Source organism: Xyrauchen texanus, chromosome 4 (assembly GCF_025860055.1).
Source record: "Xyrauchen texanus isolate HMW12.3.18 chromosome 4, RBS_HiC_50CHRs, whole genome shotgun sequence".
Taxonomy (NCBI): Eukaryota; Metazoa; Chordata; class Actinopteri; order Cypriniformes; family Catostomidae; genus Xyrauchen; species Xyrauchen texanus.
This window is the reverse complement of record NC_068279.1, coordinates 56,087,573-56,105,946: the sequence shown is the minus strand read 5'-3', so window position 1 is coordinate 56,105,946 and position 18,374 is coordinate 56,087,573. Positions and strand designations below refer to the sequence as shown.

The 18,374-nt window shown below is 41.2% G+C and overlaps 1 protein-coding gene and 1 pseudogene across 3 annotated transcripts in view; both read right to left on the bottom strand.

The window, feature by feature from the left end:
• The window catches only part of LOC127643162 (endothelial differentiation-related factor 1 homolog), a 7,660-nt pseudogene extending 4,582 nt beyond the window's left edge, over positions 1-3,078 (bottom strand).
• A 5,768-nt stretch (positions 3,079-8,846) lies between these two features.
• Positions 8,847-18,374, bottom strand: part of LOC127643155 (protein PRRC2B-like) — a 61,798-nt gene continuing 52,270 nt past the window's right edge. The window contains exon 30 of one of the 3 annotated variants that reach the window (XM_052125749.1): positions 8,847-10,494. In XM_052125749.1, the coding sequence (XP_051981709.1) occupies positions 10,357-10,494 (138 nt within the window). In that variant the 3' untranslated portion in view covers positions 8,847-10,356. The remainder of the gene's footprint in view (positions 10,495-18,374) is intronic. The other 2 variants (XM_052125748.1, XM_052125750.1) reach the window with 2 other exon arrangements.

Genomic DNA, 18,374 nt, shown 5'->3' with positions numbered 1-18,374 from the left:
GAGACCAGGAAAGGCACCGGGCAGAGATGATCTCCCAAGCGAAATTCTGAGGGAGGGTGGCGTTTGTGCACAGACTGCCCTACATGACATCATAACAACAGTCTGGACCACTGGGCGGGTTCTGCAGGATTGGAAGAATGCCCTGGTGGTCCCTCTCTTTAAAAAGGGGGACCACACGGATTGTAACAACTATAGGCATCTCGCTCCTCAGTGTGCCGGGAAAGGTCCTGGCAAGGATTATTCAACATCGCCTTGCCAGGCATGCTGAGGAGAGGCTTTATTGACCTGGTCAATGCCTATGATACCATCAGTAGGCCTGGGCTCTGGGTTGTTCTTTGTGTTTTCAGAGTCCCAGATCCGCTGCTCGCGATCATTAAGGACCTTCACGATGGCGAGCAGGCCCGGGTAAAACTATGTGGCCGGGAGTCTGAGCCATTCCCTGTTCACTTTGGAGTGCGACAGGGATGTCCTCTGGCTCCCACATTATTTAATATCTATTTTGACCATGTGGTTCGTGAAGCCTTCGATGGCTGTACTGCAGGAATTTCCATCTGGTACAGATATAATGGGAGGTTGATCGATGCCCGGGTGTGGTCAAGGGATGGCTCCCTATTGATCAACCATATTATGTATGCTGATGATCTGGTGATTGCTGCTCACTCAGAGAAGGAGTTGGAGGCGCTGATGATGAACCTGGAGCTTGCCACTAAGAGATGGGCCCTTAACATCAGCCCAACCAAAACTAAGCACCTGCCTGGGTATTATGTACCATCGGACACTCCACCCCCACAGCTCCCAATTGGAGATGGGGCAGTTGTGGAGAGAGTGGAGTGTTTTCCATACCTGGGCAGTGTGCTTATGACCAGCTCCGGTTTGACAGCAGAGGTCTCATTCTGAATCAGTCGAGCGGCATTATCTTTTCATCGGTTGCGTAACGCTGTGTGGAAGCTGCCCGGTTTGTCACTCCGCACGAAGCTTCAGGTATTCTTGGCCATGGTCATTCCCTCCCTTCTCTATGCTTGCGAAATGTGGACCCCCCTAATGGAACATCTTTGCCGTTTAGAAACATTTAGGCTGGCCTGCCTAAGATCCATCATGGGTTTAACCAGGCTGGATCGTGTGAGGAGCTCACAAATCCTTGAAAGATGTGGACAAAGTCCCATCGGTGAGCTCCTCCGGCTGGCAAGGTTGCGTTGGCTGGGTCATGTAGCCTGCATGCCCGGTCACCGCATGCCTAAACAGCTTTTGTTCGGCCGGATAGAGGGGGCTAAGCGTATGCGGCACGGGCTGGAGTAGAGATGGAGTGATGTGGTACAGGAGGATGTGGAGCTGAGTGGACTTGCCGATGACGGGTACCAAGGTTGGCCTTTTGGAGGAGGCTTGTGAAGGACGCTACTGGCCAGTTGGAGGCAGTCACCTTCCAACAAAAACGGAGGGCAGAGGAGCGATGCTCACAACAAAGAGCAGAGCGCCGGGTGGCTAAAGCACAGCAAGTTGGCACAGTAGGGGGCACAGGTGGTGCATCCGCCAGTCATCTCAGTCAGTCGACCCGTGTCACTTGTTGGATCTGTCCCGTGACCTCCTGCCAGCGGGTGTTCGACACTTCACGTGGCCTAAACATACACATAGCCTGGCACAAGCGTCGTGGTGACGTCACTGCCACTTAGTGGTGAATGGCGGTTGTTGTTGTTGTGTGTGTGTGTGTGTCTGTGTGTGTGTGTGATTTTGTGGGTGTGTGTAGTGAGTGAGTGAGTGAGTGAGTGAGTGAGTGTGTGAGTAGAATTTGGCCCAACCAAATGATTAACGCACAAAGAAAACTACTGAACTTATTGGAATGAAACAACACAAAAACAAAGCAAAGTACAATGTTATTTGGCCCTAAACAGAGATTACACGACAGCAGAATACCTGAGTACAGTCAGAGACCACAAACTGAGGAAAAACATGACGAGGTACAGACTGAGTGACCACAACCTGGTGATAGAGAAGGGCAGATACAGACAGAGCTGGATGCCCAGAGAGGGCAGGTTATGCCCCTACTGTAGTCAAGGAAAAATAGAAACAGAGCTACACTTCTTAACCACCTGCCCTAATTATAATGTAAATAATATACATTTGAAAACACTTCTTTCCCAAATTTGAAATTATTTTTCCCAACTTCAAAAAGTTGAAGAATGATGCACAAGCTCAATATTTAATTTGTGAACAAAGAGACTGCATTTCACTAGCAGCAAAATACATCAATTCCTGCCACAAATAGAGGGAAGAGTCGACCAAACAATGATGCGCCCATTTAGTCACACACACACACACACAAATTCAGAAAAACTTTCCAGTCTGTTTCAGATGGAGTCAGATTCAAAATGAGCAGTCGAGTTATTCTAGTCAACAGTAAAAAAAACCCTAAAATATCCAGATCAGGAATTCAACAAACACCAGATAAAACGCCATGAGAATGTTCTCGATTCAGACACGTGAACAAGTTTAAGTGTTTGTACAGATGGCGAATATCGTCACTCACAGCAGTTAATAGGCTCATATTACAGCCGAACACACGCTGGTTCTGATCGGACCATGAGTGCATGTCAGCGACTGCTGGTTCTGGTGGGTCTGTATCATTTGGACTCACCTGTTTGGATTTGGCCTGAGCTGCAGACGGTCCTTTCTTCCTCAGAAACGTCACCGTGTCCCAGTCGCTCTCGGTCATACTGTCGGACAGTGTGAATGTATTTACAGTGACTGTGGGGCAGTTTACACTGTCGACACACTGATGTCTATCAGGCCTGCAGTGAAGACAACAGCGACACCTGCTGACCAGCGCTTCAAATACAACAACAACAACACACCCCCTCATGAATAATGTGCATATATGTGTTCAGTTCAGCATGAGAGGATCATGATGATTTTTTCTTTCTACTCACTGCTGTGGTAAGATGACCACCTCTCTGGTGCTAGAAACCTGCTGGTATAAACTGGGGTAATAGTTAAATAATTAAATTAGTATAATATAAAAATTATTAATGTAAAATACAAAATTTAAATGATCCCATTCAATCTTCGCTGAATGGGATAATTTAATGTGCGCCAATCATAGGCCGCAGACTGGTGATGCCGCTGTGCTGATTTATATGCCCACGATGACGCGCACATAAGGGGTGGAGCACCAAGCGTCCTCTGATATGAGATAGGCATGATTCTGAAAGTGTTCAGTGATCTTCACTCATGCGAGACGCTCCAATAGTAAAGTGACCAACTTGAAAGAGAACTGGAACCATTAATCCAAAAAATTACACTTGACGTGTTTATTGGAATGCGCAATTTGTATACCCACTGCATCTCAAAGGAGACCACACCAAAAGTGATATCAATGATTTAATACTTACTAATATTACTGTACAGTTTTCACCTTTATATGACACTCATTTTGTTTTTATGACACTCATTTTGTTTTTAGCAGTTAGGGGTAATATTTGTTTAAAGCATGGTGAAGTAAATCTTAAAATGAACTAAACTGATTTATACCTAAAATATAATATATCTAGAAATACTTTAAAGGAAAATGTCATCTTTAAATTGCACGATTAACATTATTTCATCAGTTTCTTTTGACCCAGACCTCAGCCATGATAAAATCATGTGTGTATTTTCTTGTGTGTGTGTGTGTGTGTGTGTGTGTGTGTGTGTGTGTGTGTGTGTGTGTGCAAAAAGTTAGAATAGAATATGGAACTTGACATGTGCAGTACATTAATGAAGGCATTGGGGATTTTACATGTATTTCAATGAATGTCAATAAATGTTATTTGAAACTTCATTGACTGCCCCAGAAAAGCCAAACCATGCTCTCACACTACATTTAAACAACTACATTTGATAAAAAGGGACACCTGAAATATATATAAAATGAAAAAATCTCAAATGTTTTTCTTGCATGAACAGTACACATCAAATACATTAACAGATAAAAGTGGGAAACTTTATTTTCTTTATGACAGATTTTCCGTTACAATAACCTTGTGAAAATCTCGACCATTGCATTGATTTTATATGTAGAAAACACACAGTAAGAAACTTTACAGTGGTCACTGTCTCAAGAGAGAAGGAAAAGCACAGGTAAATAATTAGTAATAAACACATGCTGTTGTCATGTATTGCATCAGATTTGTGATTGACAGGTTTGTCTCACACTACCACGCACAGGACACCTCAGAGGCAGCATCACTATTGCGTCGATTGTGAACAGGAGACCAGCCGTATTCTGATTGGGCATCATCAGTCACATGTATGCGGCTCCAGTGGGCAGAGTTTTTGAGCCCCTGCTGTTTACCCCTGAAACTGCGCGGCTTCAGATTCATCTGCAGAAAATAAATATGTTCACATTTCACTGTAGTGAGGAAAAAATGGTATGGTCTGTACATGGTAAAGGACATGTTCAATATTTAATTAATAAGGCACTCTAGGTTGTGTTATATTGTGAATATAGTCACCGCTAAAGGGTTCAGTTAGACACGATAAACATTTGAAGAATTCAAAACAATCAATCCTCAGCATTTGATTGGAAAGCTGAGCCTGCACCTCCCTGTGCAGCTGGATCCTGGACTTCCTGACTGGGATACCTCAGTCAGTCCGGATCAGGAGCAGCATCTTCACCACATTGGCACCGCCCAGAGGTGTGTGCTCAGACCACTGGCGTTCACTGTGGTAAATCATGACTGTACAGCAATGCACAGCTTGAACCACATCATCAAGTTCGCCGATGACACGACCGTGGTGGGTCTCATCAGCAAGAACGACGAGTTATCATACAGAGAGGAGGTGCAGTGGCTGACGAACTGGTGTAGAGCCTGTCTATGAATGTGAATAAAACAAAAGATATGTTTAATGTCTTCAGGAGAGCACAGAGTGACCACACTCTGCTGAACATCAACGGCTCCTCCGTGGAGATCGTCAAGAGCACCAAAGTCCTTGGTGTTCACCTGGCGGAGACTCTCACCTGGTCCCTCAACACCAGCTCTATCACCAAGAAAGCCCAGCAGCGTCTCTACTTTCTTCGAAGGCTGAGGAAAGCACATCTCCCAGCCCCCATCCTCACTACATTCTATAGAGGGACTATTGAGAGCATCCTGAGCAGCTGCATCACTGCCTGGTTTGGGAATTGTACCATCTCAGATAGCAAGACCCTTCAGCAGATAGTGAGAACAGCTGAGAAGATCATCGGGGTCTCTCTTCCCTCCATCACAGACATTAACACCACATGCTGCATCTGCAAAGCCACCAGCATTGTGGATGACCCTACAAACCCCTCACACGGACTCTTCACCCTGCAATTCGGCAAAAGGTACCGAAGCATTCGGGCCCGCACGTCAGACTGTTTAATAGTTTCTTTCCCCAAGCCATCAGACTCCTCAATACCCAGAAACTGGACTGACACCAACCCGCAAACACACAGGCACACACACACTTTCCAATTGAACAACATTCCACTCCCTTTGCTATATAATAATAATAATAAAATGTAATTTTTTTGCTGTGTTATATTTATATTTTACAGCATTTATAGTTATATTGTAATATCTTTCTGCACTTTATTCCACACCAGAGCGGTGTACTGGTCGGTGCAGCACTTCCCTATACTGTACCTATCTTCCAGTTTTAGTAATTATTGTACTGTCTTATGCTGTTCGCACATGTGCACTTTATGTAGTCCTGTGTAGTCTTATTTAGTTCTGTGTTGTTTTTATGTAGCCCCATGGACCCGGAGGAACGTTGTTTTGTTTCACGGTGTACTGTACCTGCTGTAAATGGATGAAATGACAATAAAGCCACATGACTTGAACCCAGCGGGAGACAGGACATGGAAAACCTGAGGCAGACCTGAGTGACTACCGAACAGTTTGAGTGAGGACGGGAAATTCCTGTTACCCCACTACACTTGATACTGTGTTCAGTCCATGTGAAACTGGGGTCTGGGGACCCCCCAAAATCATTAGATTGAATTGAAATTATTGTTTAATTGCTTCTGTTCAGGTTTATACTTTAACATTACTGTAATATGGGGTTGAAAAGAACTTCTGTAAATATTTTCCAGATAATTTCCTGACCTTTTTATGCATGTTGTTATAACTGTTTATCAGTGATTTACAATACATTTGTAAAAGACTTATAAGTCATAAATAAACCCATTTATAAATCCTTAACAAAGGGAGCACTAATGTAAAGTGTTATCCTTAATTTTAATGATGTCTAGAATGCTGTATTGACCAACAAACAATCAAGAACTGCAACTAACCATTTTATAAGGTCTATTTAGAGTGAACACTAATGAATGCTTGAGAGCAACAATCAAACCTGCACAAACACAGACGTGTTCATGTGAAGAGTTTCCACGCGGTCAGTGAGCTGTCCGATCCAGTCCATGTGTTCAGAGATACACTGCTTCATATCGTCATTATTCTGTGATGATCAGACAAAAGCGCATGAGATACACATCTCAAACAGACACATGATTGTGAGATATAGAGATGAACAAATTGAGCTGAACCCCTGATAGTGAGTCTTTGAGGTCCACAGCGGACAGTCGGATGTGTTCCAGTTTATCGATGTGTTCTTTGAGTCGGTCCTCCAACTCCTGCATCATCATCAGACCTTCATCCTTCTTCAGTCCGTCTCTGCCAGACATCCCTCACACACAAACAAGACAACAGTCAAATATTTACAGGGTCAATGTCAGAGCTTAGAGATTCAGTAAAGGCTAAAACGCAGATTTATATAGTGGGGCTAGCTGATGAATCTACAACTATTGAATCAAACGTCTGATTACACAAATGTGTATTGTCTCTAGCAGAGATTTTGTATGTTGGTTTAAAACACCTCGTTCAAAACTTTAAGATCATTTTTTTGAATTCTATCCTCCAACATAAAATTATAATATAGTTTTGGAATGGCCATTAAACAAGGAAACACATTGATATCAATTAAGACAAGACAATCAATGTTAATGTCAGGGAAAGGTGTCATCATATGCTGTAATTGTATACAATTCATTAATAATAATTAAAAAAGTAACGTGAATTTATGTTCCTTTTCCATTTTTAATGATTTGTTTTTCATAATTGTTTTCTGTTTAAATTTAGCTGGAAAGACATTAAATAGCCTTCAGTAAATACAAATGTGTATTTTAAAATACAGATGTTGTAGAAGAGGTCTTTTACTTTAGATAGTATTTCAAATTTCAACCAAGGAATCTTCTCAATAAAAAAAAAAAGCAGGCTCCATTGTGACAACATGCCCCATTTGTGTCAGAAATTCATTCATTCATTCAAAAGGTCAAGATACCCAAACCACAATCAACTCAATATTTTATGCCATACTATGTATTATCAATAGAGAAGAAGTATAGCAGAAACTACAGATACATAGAAATGCATTCTTGTGCGGTGTAATTCATCAACACTCACCGCTACACAAACAGACATAAAACTAACTCTTGAGAGTTTTACAGACGCTTTAAAACATGTAAAGATCCGAACGAAACAGTCAAAACACGGAAGACACAAAGAATCACAAACACACACAACACCACATGATCAGACCTGCACAACACACATCACAAGAGAAATGTCGGTTAAAAGAATAATACATGTACTCTTGTTGTTAAAACACGGCGGCGATACTCACTGTTGACACGGACACACTTTTACAGTTTGTATTCTGTTAATCTGAATCCGAGCCGGAGCTCATGAGAAAAAATGCACGGAATTCACTCTCCGAGCCACGTCGTCATCAGCGCACGCACACACACAAAACACCCATACACACACATAACTACACACACATGAATACAAAATCGCTTTTTAAACTCAGTTTTTCACAATTCCTGGCATTTAATGGTAGAACACATTCCCTGTCTCAGGTCAGTTAGGATCACTACTTTATTTTAATAATGTGAAATGTCAGAATAATAGTAGAGAGAATGATTTATTTCAGCTTTTATTTCTTTCATCACATTCCCAGTGGGTCAGAGGTTTACATACACTTTATAAGTATGTGTTAGCATTGCCTTTAAATTGTTTAACTTGGGTCAAATGTTTTAGGTATCCTTCCACAAGATTCTCACAATAAGATGCTGGAATATTGTCCCATTCCTCCAGCATCTTCACAAGGTCCTTTGCTGTTGTTCTGGGATTGATTTGCATTTTTCACACCAAACTACATTCAGCTCTAGGAAACAGAACGCATCTGCTTCCTGAGCGGTATGATGGCTGTGTGGTCACATGGTGTTGATACTTGCGTACTATTGTTTGTACAGATGAACGTGGAACCTTCAGGTGTTTGGAAATTGCTCCCAATGATGAACCAGACTTGTGGAGGTCCACAATTTTGTTCTGAGGTCTTTGCTGATTTCTTTTATTTTCCCATGATGCCAAGCAAAGAGGCACAGGAGTTAAAATACATCCACAGTTACATCTCCAATTCAGTACACCTCCTAACAGAAGGTAATTGCCTAAGCTTGACATCATTTTTCTGGAATTTTCTAAGCTGCTTAAAGACACAGTATATAGTGTGCTAATATGAAATGGTTAAAAAGTGCGTTTCAATGACTTCAGCCTAAGTGTATGTACACGTCTGACTGTATATATGCATATTTACAGTTAATTTTAATACACCCTTTATGACCTAACCTGTGGAAAATTAAATAATGAACTAACAACAGCACTTGGGGAAAACAAACATTAATATTTCATTTTTTTTCTTTTTTTAAAAAGCAAAATTTGCTTCATTTCTTTCATTTCCAATAAAGGGCAAATATAAATTACACATATAACAGGATAACACACAGATAAATATCTGCATGGGGAGAAAAAAAAGACCTTTAATAAACAACATTAAATAAACTAAGTAAATGTTTCAATGGCCCTTTCTGTACAGACACATGACTGCTGTTTAACTTATGTTAGTCAACTGTATTTAGAGAAATGTGTAAAACACAGAGCAAATAAACCTCTTAAGTCATCATGAGCATGGCAGAATTGATTTCAACGAAACATTAAGTGTCCAGCAAAGGGAACTCGATCGAGTCTGTATCTTCAGCACAAGAACATGTGTTGATGGTGACAGTTCTGTACAGCTGCAGCACCATCAAAATAAACACTTCACGTGTAATACATTTTCTCTTATCGTGTTTTTTTTTTTGTCATCCAGCATATTCTTACAATTAAAGCATGAATTTTGGGAGCAATTCCACATCATCCTCTTAAAACAGTATGAAAACACACATTTGGACCCTGACAACATATACAGGCCGTTTACTGCTCATGCAACCTTTCATTTTCTGAGGTTACCGCCCTCCTCCAAAAAACAAGGAAGCGATGTGGAAGGGTTATTTCTTGAAGACCAAATTAAACATAATGAAACTCAGATCAATTCAATTCAACAATGTATTGTAACATTTCCCACGAGCTGTGAGGACAGCACAAGACTCCCAGTGACATCATCACAAACATCCTCACACTGCTCCAGTGCCTCGATATCCCACCAACCCGACCAGATGAAACGCGCCTCTCAATGGTGCAGAATAAACACGTTTATTCCTGCTGCCAGCGCGGCTCCATCACGCATCATCTTCTGATATCAAATGTGGCTTTGCATTTACACAACACATGAGAAGCAGCTTCAATACAAGCATTTAAGCAGTCTTTAACAAGCTGTACATGTACGAAGATGCTCACTCCGTCACAGGTTTTGATTGATCAATGTCCTCAAATTTGGGTTTCAAGTTTTTTTTATTGAATAAAAGGTGTTCTTTAATAATAATAATAATAATAATAATAATAGAGCAAATAGGCATGATTACTATATTTTTACATATATATATAAAAAAAAAAAATTAAAACACTATGGTACCTAGTAAAAATGACAGATGGCAACAATGCAGCTCTGGAGAACATTGAGCTTGTGATGAACCTCCAGTCCAATCAAGTGTCCCAAGTTTGGCATTATGGGCAGTCCGGACTTTGTTTTGCTCTCTTCATCAATCTCAGATTCTTTTGCATTTTTGTTTTTGTGTGTAACCATTATTCTTCACTTGAAATGTCAAATAAAATGCAAATAAATAAAGGTGACATTGAAAAGTCTGCACAAAAGAGTCCAAAACTATTGTGTCTATGAATATTTATATAGTATACATTTATATATAGGTATTCATGTCCCTCTATGTGATGTTAATTAATGCGTGTCCGATTGAAATTGTGGAGTTGGTGTTTCAGTCAGTCAGTGGTGTGTCAGTCTTTGAGTTCAGTGAAAGGAAGAGCAAGAGAGAGGAAGAGGAGGTTGTGTCATGTGATCATGAGATCCATTAGTTCAGGCTTTGCCTTCCTCCACTTTGACCAACTGTGGTTTGATGGCTCTGCTACAAGAGCTTTTCACCTGATCCTGGAGTTTACTGGCAACCACAGATGAGCTCTTAATATCAATGAAGGCCTGATGAAGAACCTTCACCTGTACAAACAAACACCATGATGGAAGCATATCAACACACTTTAAATGCATCAGAAAGGATGATTTAAACATCATGAGGAAAGACGGCATTATATTACTGGACTTCAGTTAAGCAGGGCTGGGCGATATATTGACAAAATGAAGCAATATCATGAGCATTTGAATGATTTTAAAGCCCTTTATCGGGCCATTAACTTTCCTGAAGATTATGTCGTTACACTAGTTTTGCAATTCTTCCTTGTATCACGACTGTGAAAGTGTTTTAAAAGCATCTCGGCTTTAGGGAGTCACGTGACGCTATGAGAGGGTTGATCGCTAGAAGGTGAGCTACAGGTAAGCAATATTTACCGGTGAGTTTTGCTTGCTTAACTCTGCTAGGAGGGCAGGATGTCGAAAAATTAGAAATTGTCAGCATGTGGGGACATTAAAAAGCACTTAAATTCTCACGAGTCGGATGACTCGCAGGATCAAGATGGCAGAGGGCCAGTCGATACTGGCAGCAAGCTTCATGAATTAGGTCGGGATATCTCGAACATTTATGCAGTGCTGATGACAACCTTCAAGAAAAATCTTGAGCAATCACATCTATGGAGGTGAAACAAAGGTTAAGATATGGTAACGTTTTTGGAGGGGGTTATTCCTAATATGATGGACACAGCAGGCCACCGGTAAATAGTGTGTGGGCACAGACCATCGGATTTCTGGGGAAAGGATGCCAGTTGGGACAGGATTTGATTGTTACATCAATGTTGGAAAATGGCCTATATAATTTTGCCTTGGGTATACAATTTTTCTTTGCAAGTCAAGATATTACACTTTAAGGTAAAATGTTTCTCTCCACATGGAATGTTAATGGGCTCAATAAAAGGAAGGAAGGATGGTTGTATCTTTCCTTAAGCGTAAAAAATATGATATAGCGTTCCTTTCAGGAAGCTGAAAAACTTAGCAGGGCATGGGGTGGGCATGTGTTTGTAGTGCTGGTTCGACTAATAGCAGGGGAGTCATCACATTGAAAAGTATGCATGTACTATTCAAAAGGTGTGTAGACCCTTTAGAGCAACATTGACAACAGAGCATGTGTAGAAATTTTGGTCTTACAGACATTTGGAGACATCTGAATCCATCTGGAAGGGACTACACAGTCACTTATTCCATTTGCCACTAATTGCTCAATTGGGAACATTTTAGTTTCAGATCATGCTTTGGTGTGTTTAGAGATGTTGCTGCATATAGAGAAAATCATATAGATGGTGCTTTTATACATCCCTTCTAATAGACCCTGAATTTCAACAAATTTTAAAGACAGAATTCAATGTTTATGTGGAAACCAACTGGTCCTAAGTGTCCTCTGTGGGCGTGGCATGGGAGGTGCTTAAGGTGGTTCTTAGGTGGCAGATTATACAATATGCCTTATTCATAAAAAATATCAAAAGTTGTCATCCAAAGTTGATTCAGCTAAAATATAGGTACAAATAGGTACAAAACTATTTTGTCACAGAAGGTGGAGTTTTGGTTATTCAGGGCAAGACAGACATATTTTGAGTCTGGAGACAAGGCCGGGAAACCTCTGGCCAGATACATAAAACAGAGAGAGTCTTCTGGGGCAATATATTTACCTCTGCCACAGATATTAATAAGGCCTTTAAAGATGTATATCTTTATAGTTCCACGTCCTCATCTACCAACAAGGACATTAGCAATTCTTTAGAGCCATTAGAACTTTCTAAATTCACAAGCGATCAAAAAGACTTTGACTCCGATATTTGACTCCTACCATAACTGGCCTTTCTCACATGCACATGGGTAGTCTGTACCTGCGGCTAGTAGGAAGGAGGATGAAATACTAAAAACTTTGGTGGAGCTTGTTTGGGTAATTAAAGGCTTCACTATAGGCAAGACATGGGACCTGATGGTTTTGCCACAGTATTTTTTTTAGCTCTTATGTCACAGAACTGGCTCCACTTATGTTTGAAGTTTACACAGAGTCATTAAAGAAAAGTGCCCTGGACTTCCGGTTTGAGCATGTAGCGAACAGACGTGTGAGAAGTGGCTCCCGAATTACTTTTTTATTTTCTACCTCATTTTTTCAGCATAAAGCACCTTAAGTTGATTACGTGTACGTTAAGCGTAACTTTGCACAACTAAATGAGACCAAAGAGACGTGACCGAGGGCAAAAAACGACCGAGATGGACGAAGATGCCACAAGTGAAGACAACATGGCTACACAAGCTAGCCCAAGCTCGGAGTTACCTGCTGATCTTGCTAAGCTTCACTCTGTGCTTCTATCCGACCTTGCACAGCAAACGGACTCCCTCCTGAAAAAAGCACTCGGCGATGCACTGGCACCAATTTCGGCATCTCTGGAACTGGTAAAATCGTCGCTTGACTCCCACCAAGAACGTATCCATGACATGGAGGAAGGCCTAAACGACCACAGCGACAGGATTGAGGCTATCGAAACAACATGCACCGCACTTCTAGCTGAAAACGAGAGGCTCAAAACAAAGTGGAAGATTTGTAAAATCGCTCCCGTAGGTCCAATCTGAGAGTTGTCGGTAACCCGGAGCATATGGAGGGGCCAGACACAGTTAAGTTCATGACTGAATTTTTCGAAGAAGTCCTGGGTAAGGAATTCTTCCCACATCCCCTCAATATCTCCCGCGTGCACCGAGTGGGACCCAAACCGACTGCCGACTCCGGCGCTAGCTCCAAACGGCCGAGGATATTCCTTGTTCTCTTCCACAACTTCCAAAACAAACACCGCATAATAACGAGGAAACGAGTGCAGCTGTTCTTCAGGGGACATAAGGTATTTTTCCACGAGGATGTCAGCGCGGAACTCGGCAAGAAACAAGCTGCTTTTAAAGAAGTGAAATCCCTCCTGTATAAGAAGAACGTCAGGTTCGCTCTTATCTATCCCGCTCGGCTCCGCGTCCTTCACGACGGACAGACGCTGATCTTCGAGACTCCGGAGAAGGCCAGAGAGTTTTACGAGCTTCATTGGGGAAAGTAACGTTAGCCTAAAGGACGCTGGAGCACAGAATATTTACGAGAAGGTGCAAAGTAAGCCTAACTCAAGTTTCAGCTTAGACACTTTGATTCCTTGGGACTATTTGTTTGCTTGGTTAATAACGTTATAGGGGAAAATAACAAGAACCCCTTTTTTTTTTTTCTCTCTCTCTCTCTCTTTCCTTCACGTAAACTACAAGCCTACAAGGTAATACCTACGTTAATGTGGTTTCTGTACATGTTTAAGGTACAATAACAACGCAGTGGCCTCTGTGATTTAAATATACAACAGCCATGTTTTTTTATTTGTTTTATTTTTATTTTTTATAAAGTATGGCAGGGTTGTTTTAGTCAGTGTGGCTTTCACACATAACTGTTATATGACCATTTCACAGACTGGTCAAGTTTAGTAAGGTAAATTAAGTGAGCTAGATACATTTTAGTTCAACTAGGTCAGTCACTTTGATTTATTTTACATACTTTTATCAGTCCAACTGTGCTCTGTGTAATTGCACAGTGAGCACTGGCGATCCAGATGCAAATTAGGGATATATTATATTACTTTAAATTTTATTTATTGACTTAGCTTGGTCCCTTTTTTTTTTTTTTTCTTCTTCTTTATTCTCAAGGTGAGCCGAATAGATAATTGTATATAGGTAGAACACAAATCACTTAGTGAGAGAGGAGCCATCCTCAGGTTAGGATAGGAGTTATAGACAACGCTAGATGTCTTGGAAGTTTTCAGTCTGTGAATTCCTGCGGTTTTCTTCGTTTGGGGAAGAAGATCTAGGTTTGGGGTGATCAATGGGATTTTTTTCTTTTTTTCTTTTTCTATTTCAACTTAAGTTTCATGAGAACTGGGGAACATTTTGTTTACATGGCAAAACCGTATCTTCCAAGGATGTACACAGCTATGTTAAACTGTATTTTTAGTTCATTATTATTATTATTATTATTATTTTATTTTACTTCTACACAACTGCATGCAGTGTGTGTTGACATCACTTATGACCACAAATGTACTTCCATAATGAGGTTCAGGCTAATCATACACATTTTGGATGTCTCCTATGATAAATAACGCAGGCGGTACAAGCCCAGTAGGGGGAGCTGCAGTTAGGTTTCTGTCCTGGAATGTTAAGGGGATGAACGGTCCTGTGAAACGTTTTAGGATTTTTTCCCATATTAAACAATTGAAACCCGATGTTTTGTTTTTGCAGGAGACACATTTACGGTTAGAAGATCACACCAGACTCCGTAAATTATGGGTTAATCATATCTTCCATTCCAAATTTAATAACAGATCACGAGGGGTGGCAATTTTGATTAATAAACAGATTCAATTCTCACTAAATGCAATTATTGCAGACCCCAATGGTCGATATGTCATTGTCTCGGGCCTCCTATTTCAAACACCCGTTCTTTTGGTAAATGTGTATGCCCCTAACTGGGACGATGCTGAATTTGCCAATAAGCTTCTGTCATCGCTCCCTAATTTAAATTCACATAGACTGATCCTTGCAGGAGATCTTAATTGTACAATTAACCCATTGCTCAATAAATCTAGCCCTAAATCTACCTCACCTTCTGCAATGTCAAGGGTCTTTTCAGACTTTATGGGACAAAATGGCTGTGTAAACCCATGGAGGTTTCAAAATGTCCACCATTCTTTCTCAAGGCTAGATTACTTTTTTATAGATAGCTCGTTCATCCCTGCAGTGAAATCGGTTGAATACTTGGCCATCATCATTTCAGATCATGCACCACTCATCTTAGACCTTTCTTTCACTTTGAACGTTAGAGAGCAATCCTTCTGGAGACTTAATTCCCTGCTGCTTTCAAACGAGAAATTTTGTGAACATGTGGCTACTAATATAGATACTTTTCTGGAAGTAAACAAGAAGGAAGGTATATCATACTCCCTACTTTGGGAAACCTTAAAAGTGTACTTAAGAGGACAAATTATCTCCTATGTAGCACATGTCAATAAAGAACGCCGCAAACAAATACAAGACCTGACGGATTCAGTTTTTAAATTAGACCGCAAATATTCTGAAAGCCCCTCCCCAGAATTATACAAAGAACGGATAGCTCTACAGTCTAAGCTTAATCTTCTATCCACCAACCAGGCTGAATACTTAATATTGCGGACCCGGAGCACTTACTATGAGTACGGAGAAAAAGCTAGTCGATTGCTGGCTCACCAGCTGAAACGTCAGGCTGCTTCACGGCTCATAGCCCAAGTGAGAGATCAGGATCAAAACATAGTCACCAACCCAAAGGAAATCAATAATACTTTTGCAACTTTTTACTCTACACTTTACACATCTGAATTCCCATCAGATGATATGAATATGAACAGTTTTTTAGATAATTTAGAATTACCTACTATTGAGCCAGGAGACAGGGAAGTATTAGATCGACCTCTTGCACTGACAGAGATCGCTGCAGCCATCGGAGACATGCAAACTGGTAAATCTCCAGGACCCGACGGTTACCCCCCCGAATTCTTCAAGAAATTTAAAGATAAACTTGCACCTATTATGCTAGAAGTATTTAACGAATCATTGGAAAATGGTTCCTTGCCCCCAACCCTCACACAAGCTAAGATTACACTACTTCTCAAAAAGGACAAGGACCCCACTAACTGTGGCTCTTGCCATCCTATCTCCCTCCTAAATGTTGATATAAAAATTTTAGCCAAGGTGATGGCACATCGTTTAGAATCCGTTCTCCCTAAAGTAATCTCTGAGGATCAGACTGGTTTTATAAAGGGTCGCCAGTCTTTTTCAAATATTCGCCGACTTGCTAACGTGATCTACTCCCCCGGTCCTTCCTCGACTGCAGAAGCTGTAATCTCCCTGGATGCGGAGAAGGCCCGAGTGGAAATACTTGTTTGCCGTATTGGAGAGGTTTGGGTTCGGTGACACGGTTCTGGCATGGATTCGTCTGCTCTATTCTTCCCCACAAGCATGTATCCAAACTAATCAATCTCATTCCAAATTTTTCCCCCTTACACGTGGGACACGTCAAGGATGTCCTCTATCCCTGCTCCTATTTGCAGTGGCAATCGAGCCTCTTTCGCTTGCTTTAAAGTCGTTGTTGTTATTTCGAGGGGTTGGGCGTGGGACTGAGGAACATCGCGTCTCTCTGTATGCAGATGATCTCTTGATCTATGTAAGCATTCCAGAAGCTAGCGCCCCTGTAATTGTATCACTATTGAATAATTTTGGGTCTTTTTCTGGTTACAAACTCAACTATCAGAAAAGAGAATGTTTTCCCATTAATGATTTGGCAATGCAAATTAAACAAGAAGCAGTCCCCTTTCACTTAACACATTCTGGTTTTAAATATCTTGGAATAAACATTACGCGTTCCTTCACCTCCCTTCTTGGGGCTAATTTTACACCTTTAGTTAACCAAATGAAAGCTGACTTTCAAAGGTGGAGCTGCCTACCTCTGACTGTTGCAGGGAGGGTACAATCGGTGAAGATGAACGTACTTCCAAAGTATTTGTACTTGTTTCAATGTCTACCATTATTCCTGACTAAATCATTTTTTAAATCAGTTAACACATCCGTTACCTCTTTCATCTGGAAGAATAAAGTTCCAAGAGTTAATAAAGGCTTACTTCAGAGGGGTCGCGATGTGGGGGGACTAGCTCTCCCCAGTTTTATTCACTACTATTGGGCAGCTAACTTGCAGAAAATTTTATTCTGGCTTCATGTGCCAGACACCGACTGGTGTACACTTGAGGCACACTCTTGCCACTCGTCATCTCTCCCTGCTTTGGTGTACTCCTCCCTGCCCACAAAGTGGTCCAGGTTTACCTCCAATCCCATAGTACTGTCCACTCTTAGAATCTGGGCCCAGTTCGGAACCATTACAAATTCACCTCTCCCTCCCCTTAGCCCTATTTGTAAGAATCATCTATTTCCAGCCTCCTCTATCGACTTAACATTTACTCAGTGGGGCAGGAAGCAGCTTTCCTGTTTTAAAAGCTTGTACTGTAAAGAAGGGTTCGATAGTTTTGATAATATATGCCAGAAATATGATCTCTCACGCAGTAACTTTTTTAGATATCTCCAAATACGCCACTGTGTCAAAGCACTGTTCCCTTCTTTCCCGGCCCTCCCTACTGAGGCAGCATGGGAAGAAATGACCCTCCTCCATCAAAAAAAAGGACTGATATCACTATTATATTCTCAACTTATGTCTCTGGAAAACCAAGACCTTTCAAAAATTAAGAACGGGTGGGAAGGCGAGTTGATGGTTGAGTTGTCGGACGGACTCTGGGAGGATGCACTACAAAGGATTAACTCATCCTCATCCTGTGCACGCTTGGGGCTCATTCAGTTTAAAGTAGTGCATAGGGCTCATTTCAGTAGGGCTAGGTTAGCAGATATATATCCAGAAACGGACGGGAGTTGTAATAGATGCTCCCTCTCTCCGGCTGATTTAACACACGTTTTGGTTGTGTCCCCGTCTAAATCAATATTGGTCATCTGTTTTTCAAACTTTATCCGAAGTTATAAAAATTCTAATTAAGCCCTGTCCGTTGATTGCAATATTTGGTATTCCAAAGGAGACCTTAACCTTAACCCGGGACCAATCAGACATTATCGCTTTTACATCACTTCTTGCCCGTCGTAGAATCTTACTGGTTTGGACATCCGCTACTCCACCAGCGGTGGCCGCATGGTTAAGGGATGTATTATTTTTTCTTAAACTAGAAAAAGTTAGATTCACGTTGAGAGGGTCCGTCCAGAAATTTTACTTAAAATGGCAACCCTTTGTGACATATTTTGAGAATCTCAAAGTATTGCCTGAAGTATGAGACTCCTTTATATTTGAAAATTTACTACTACCT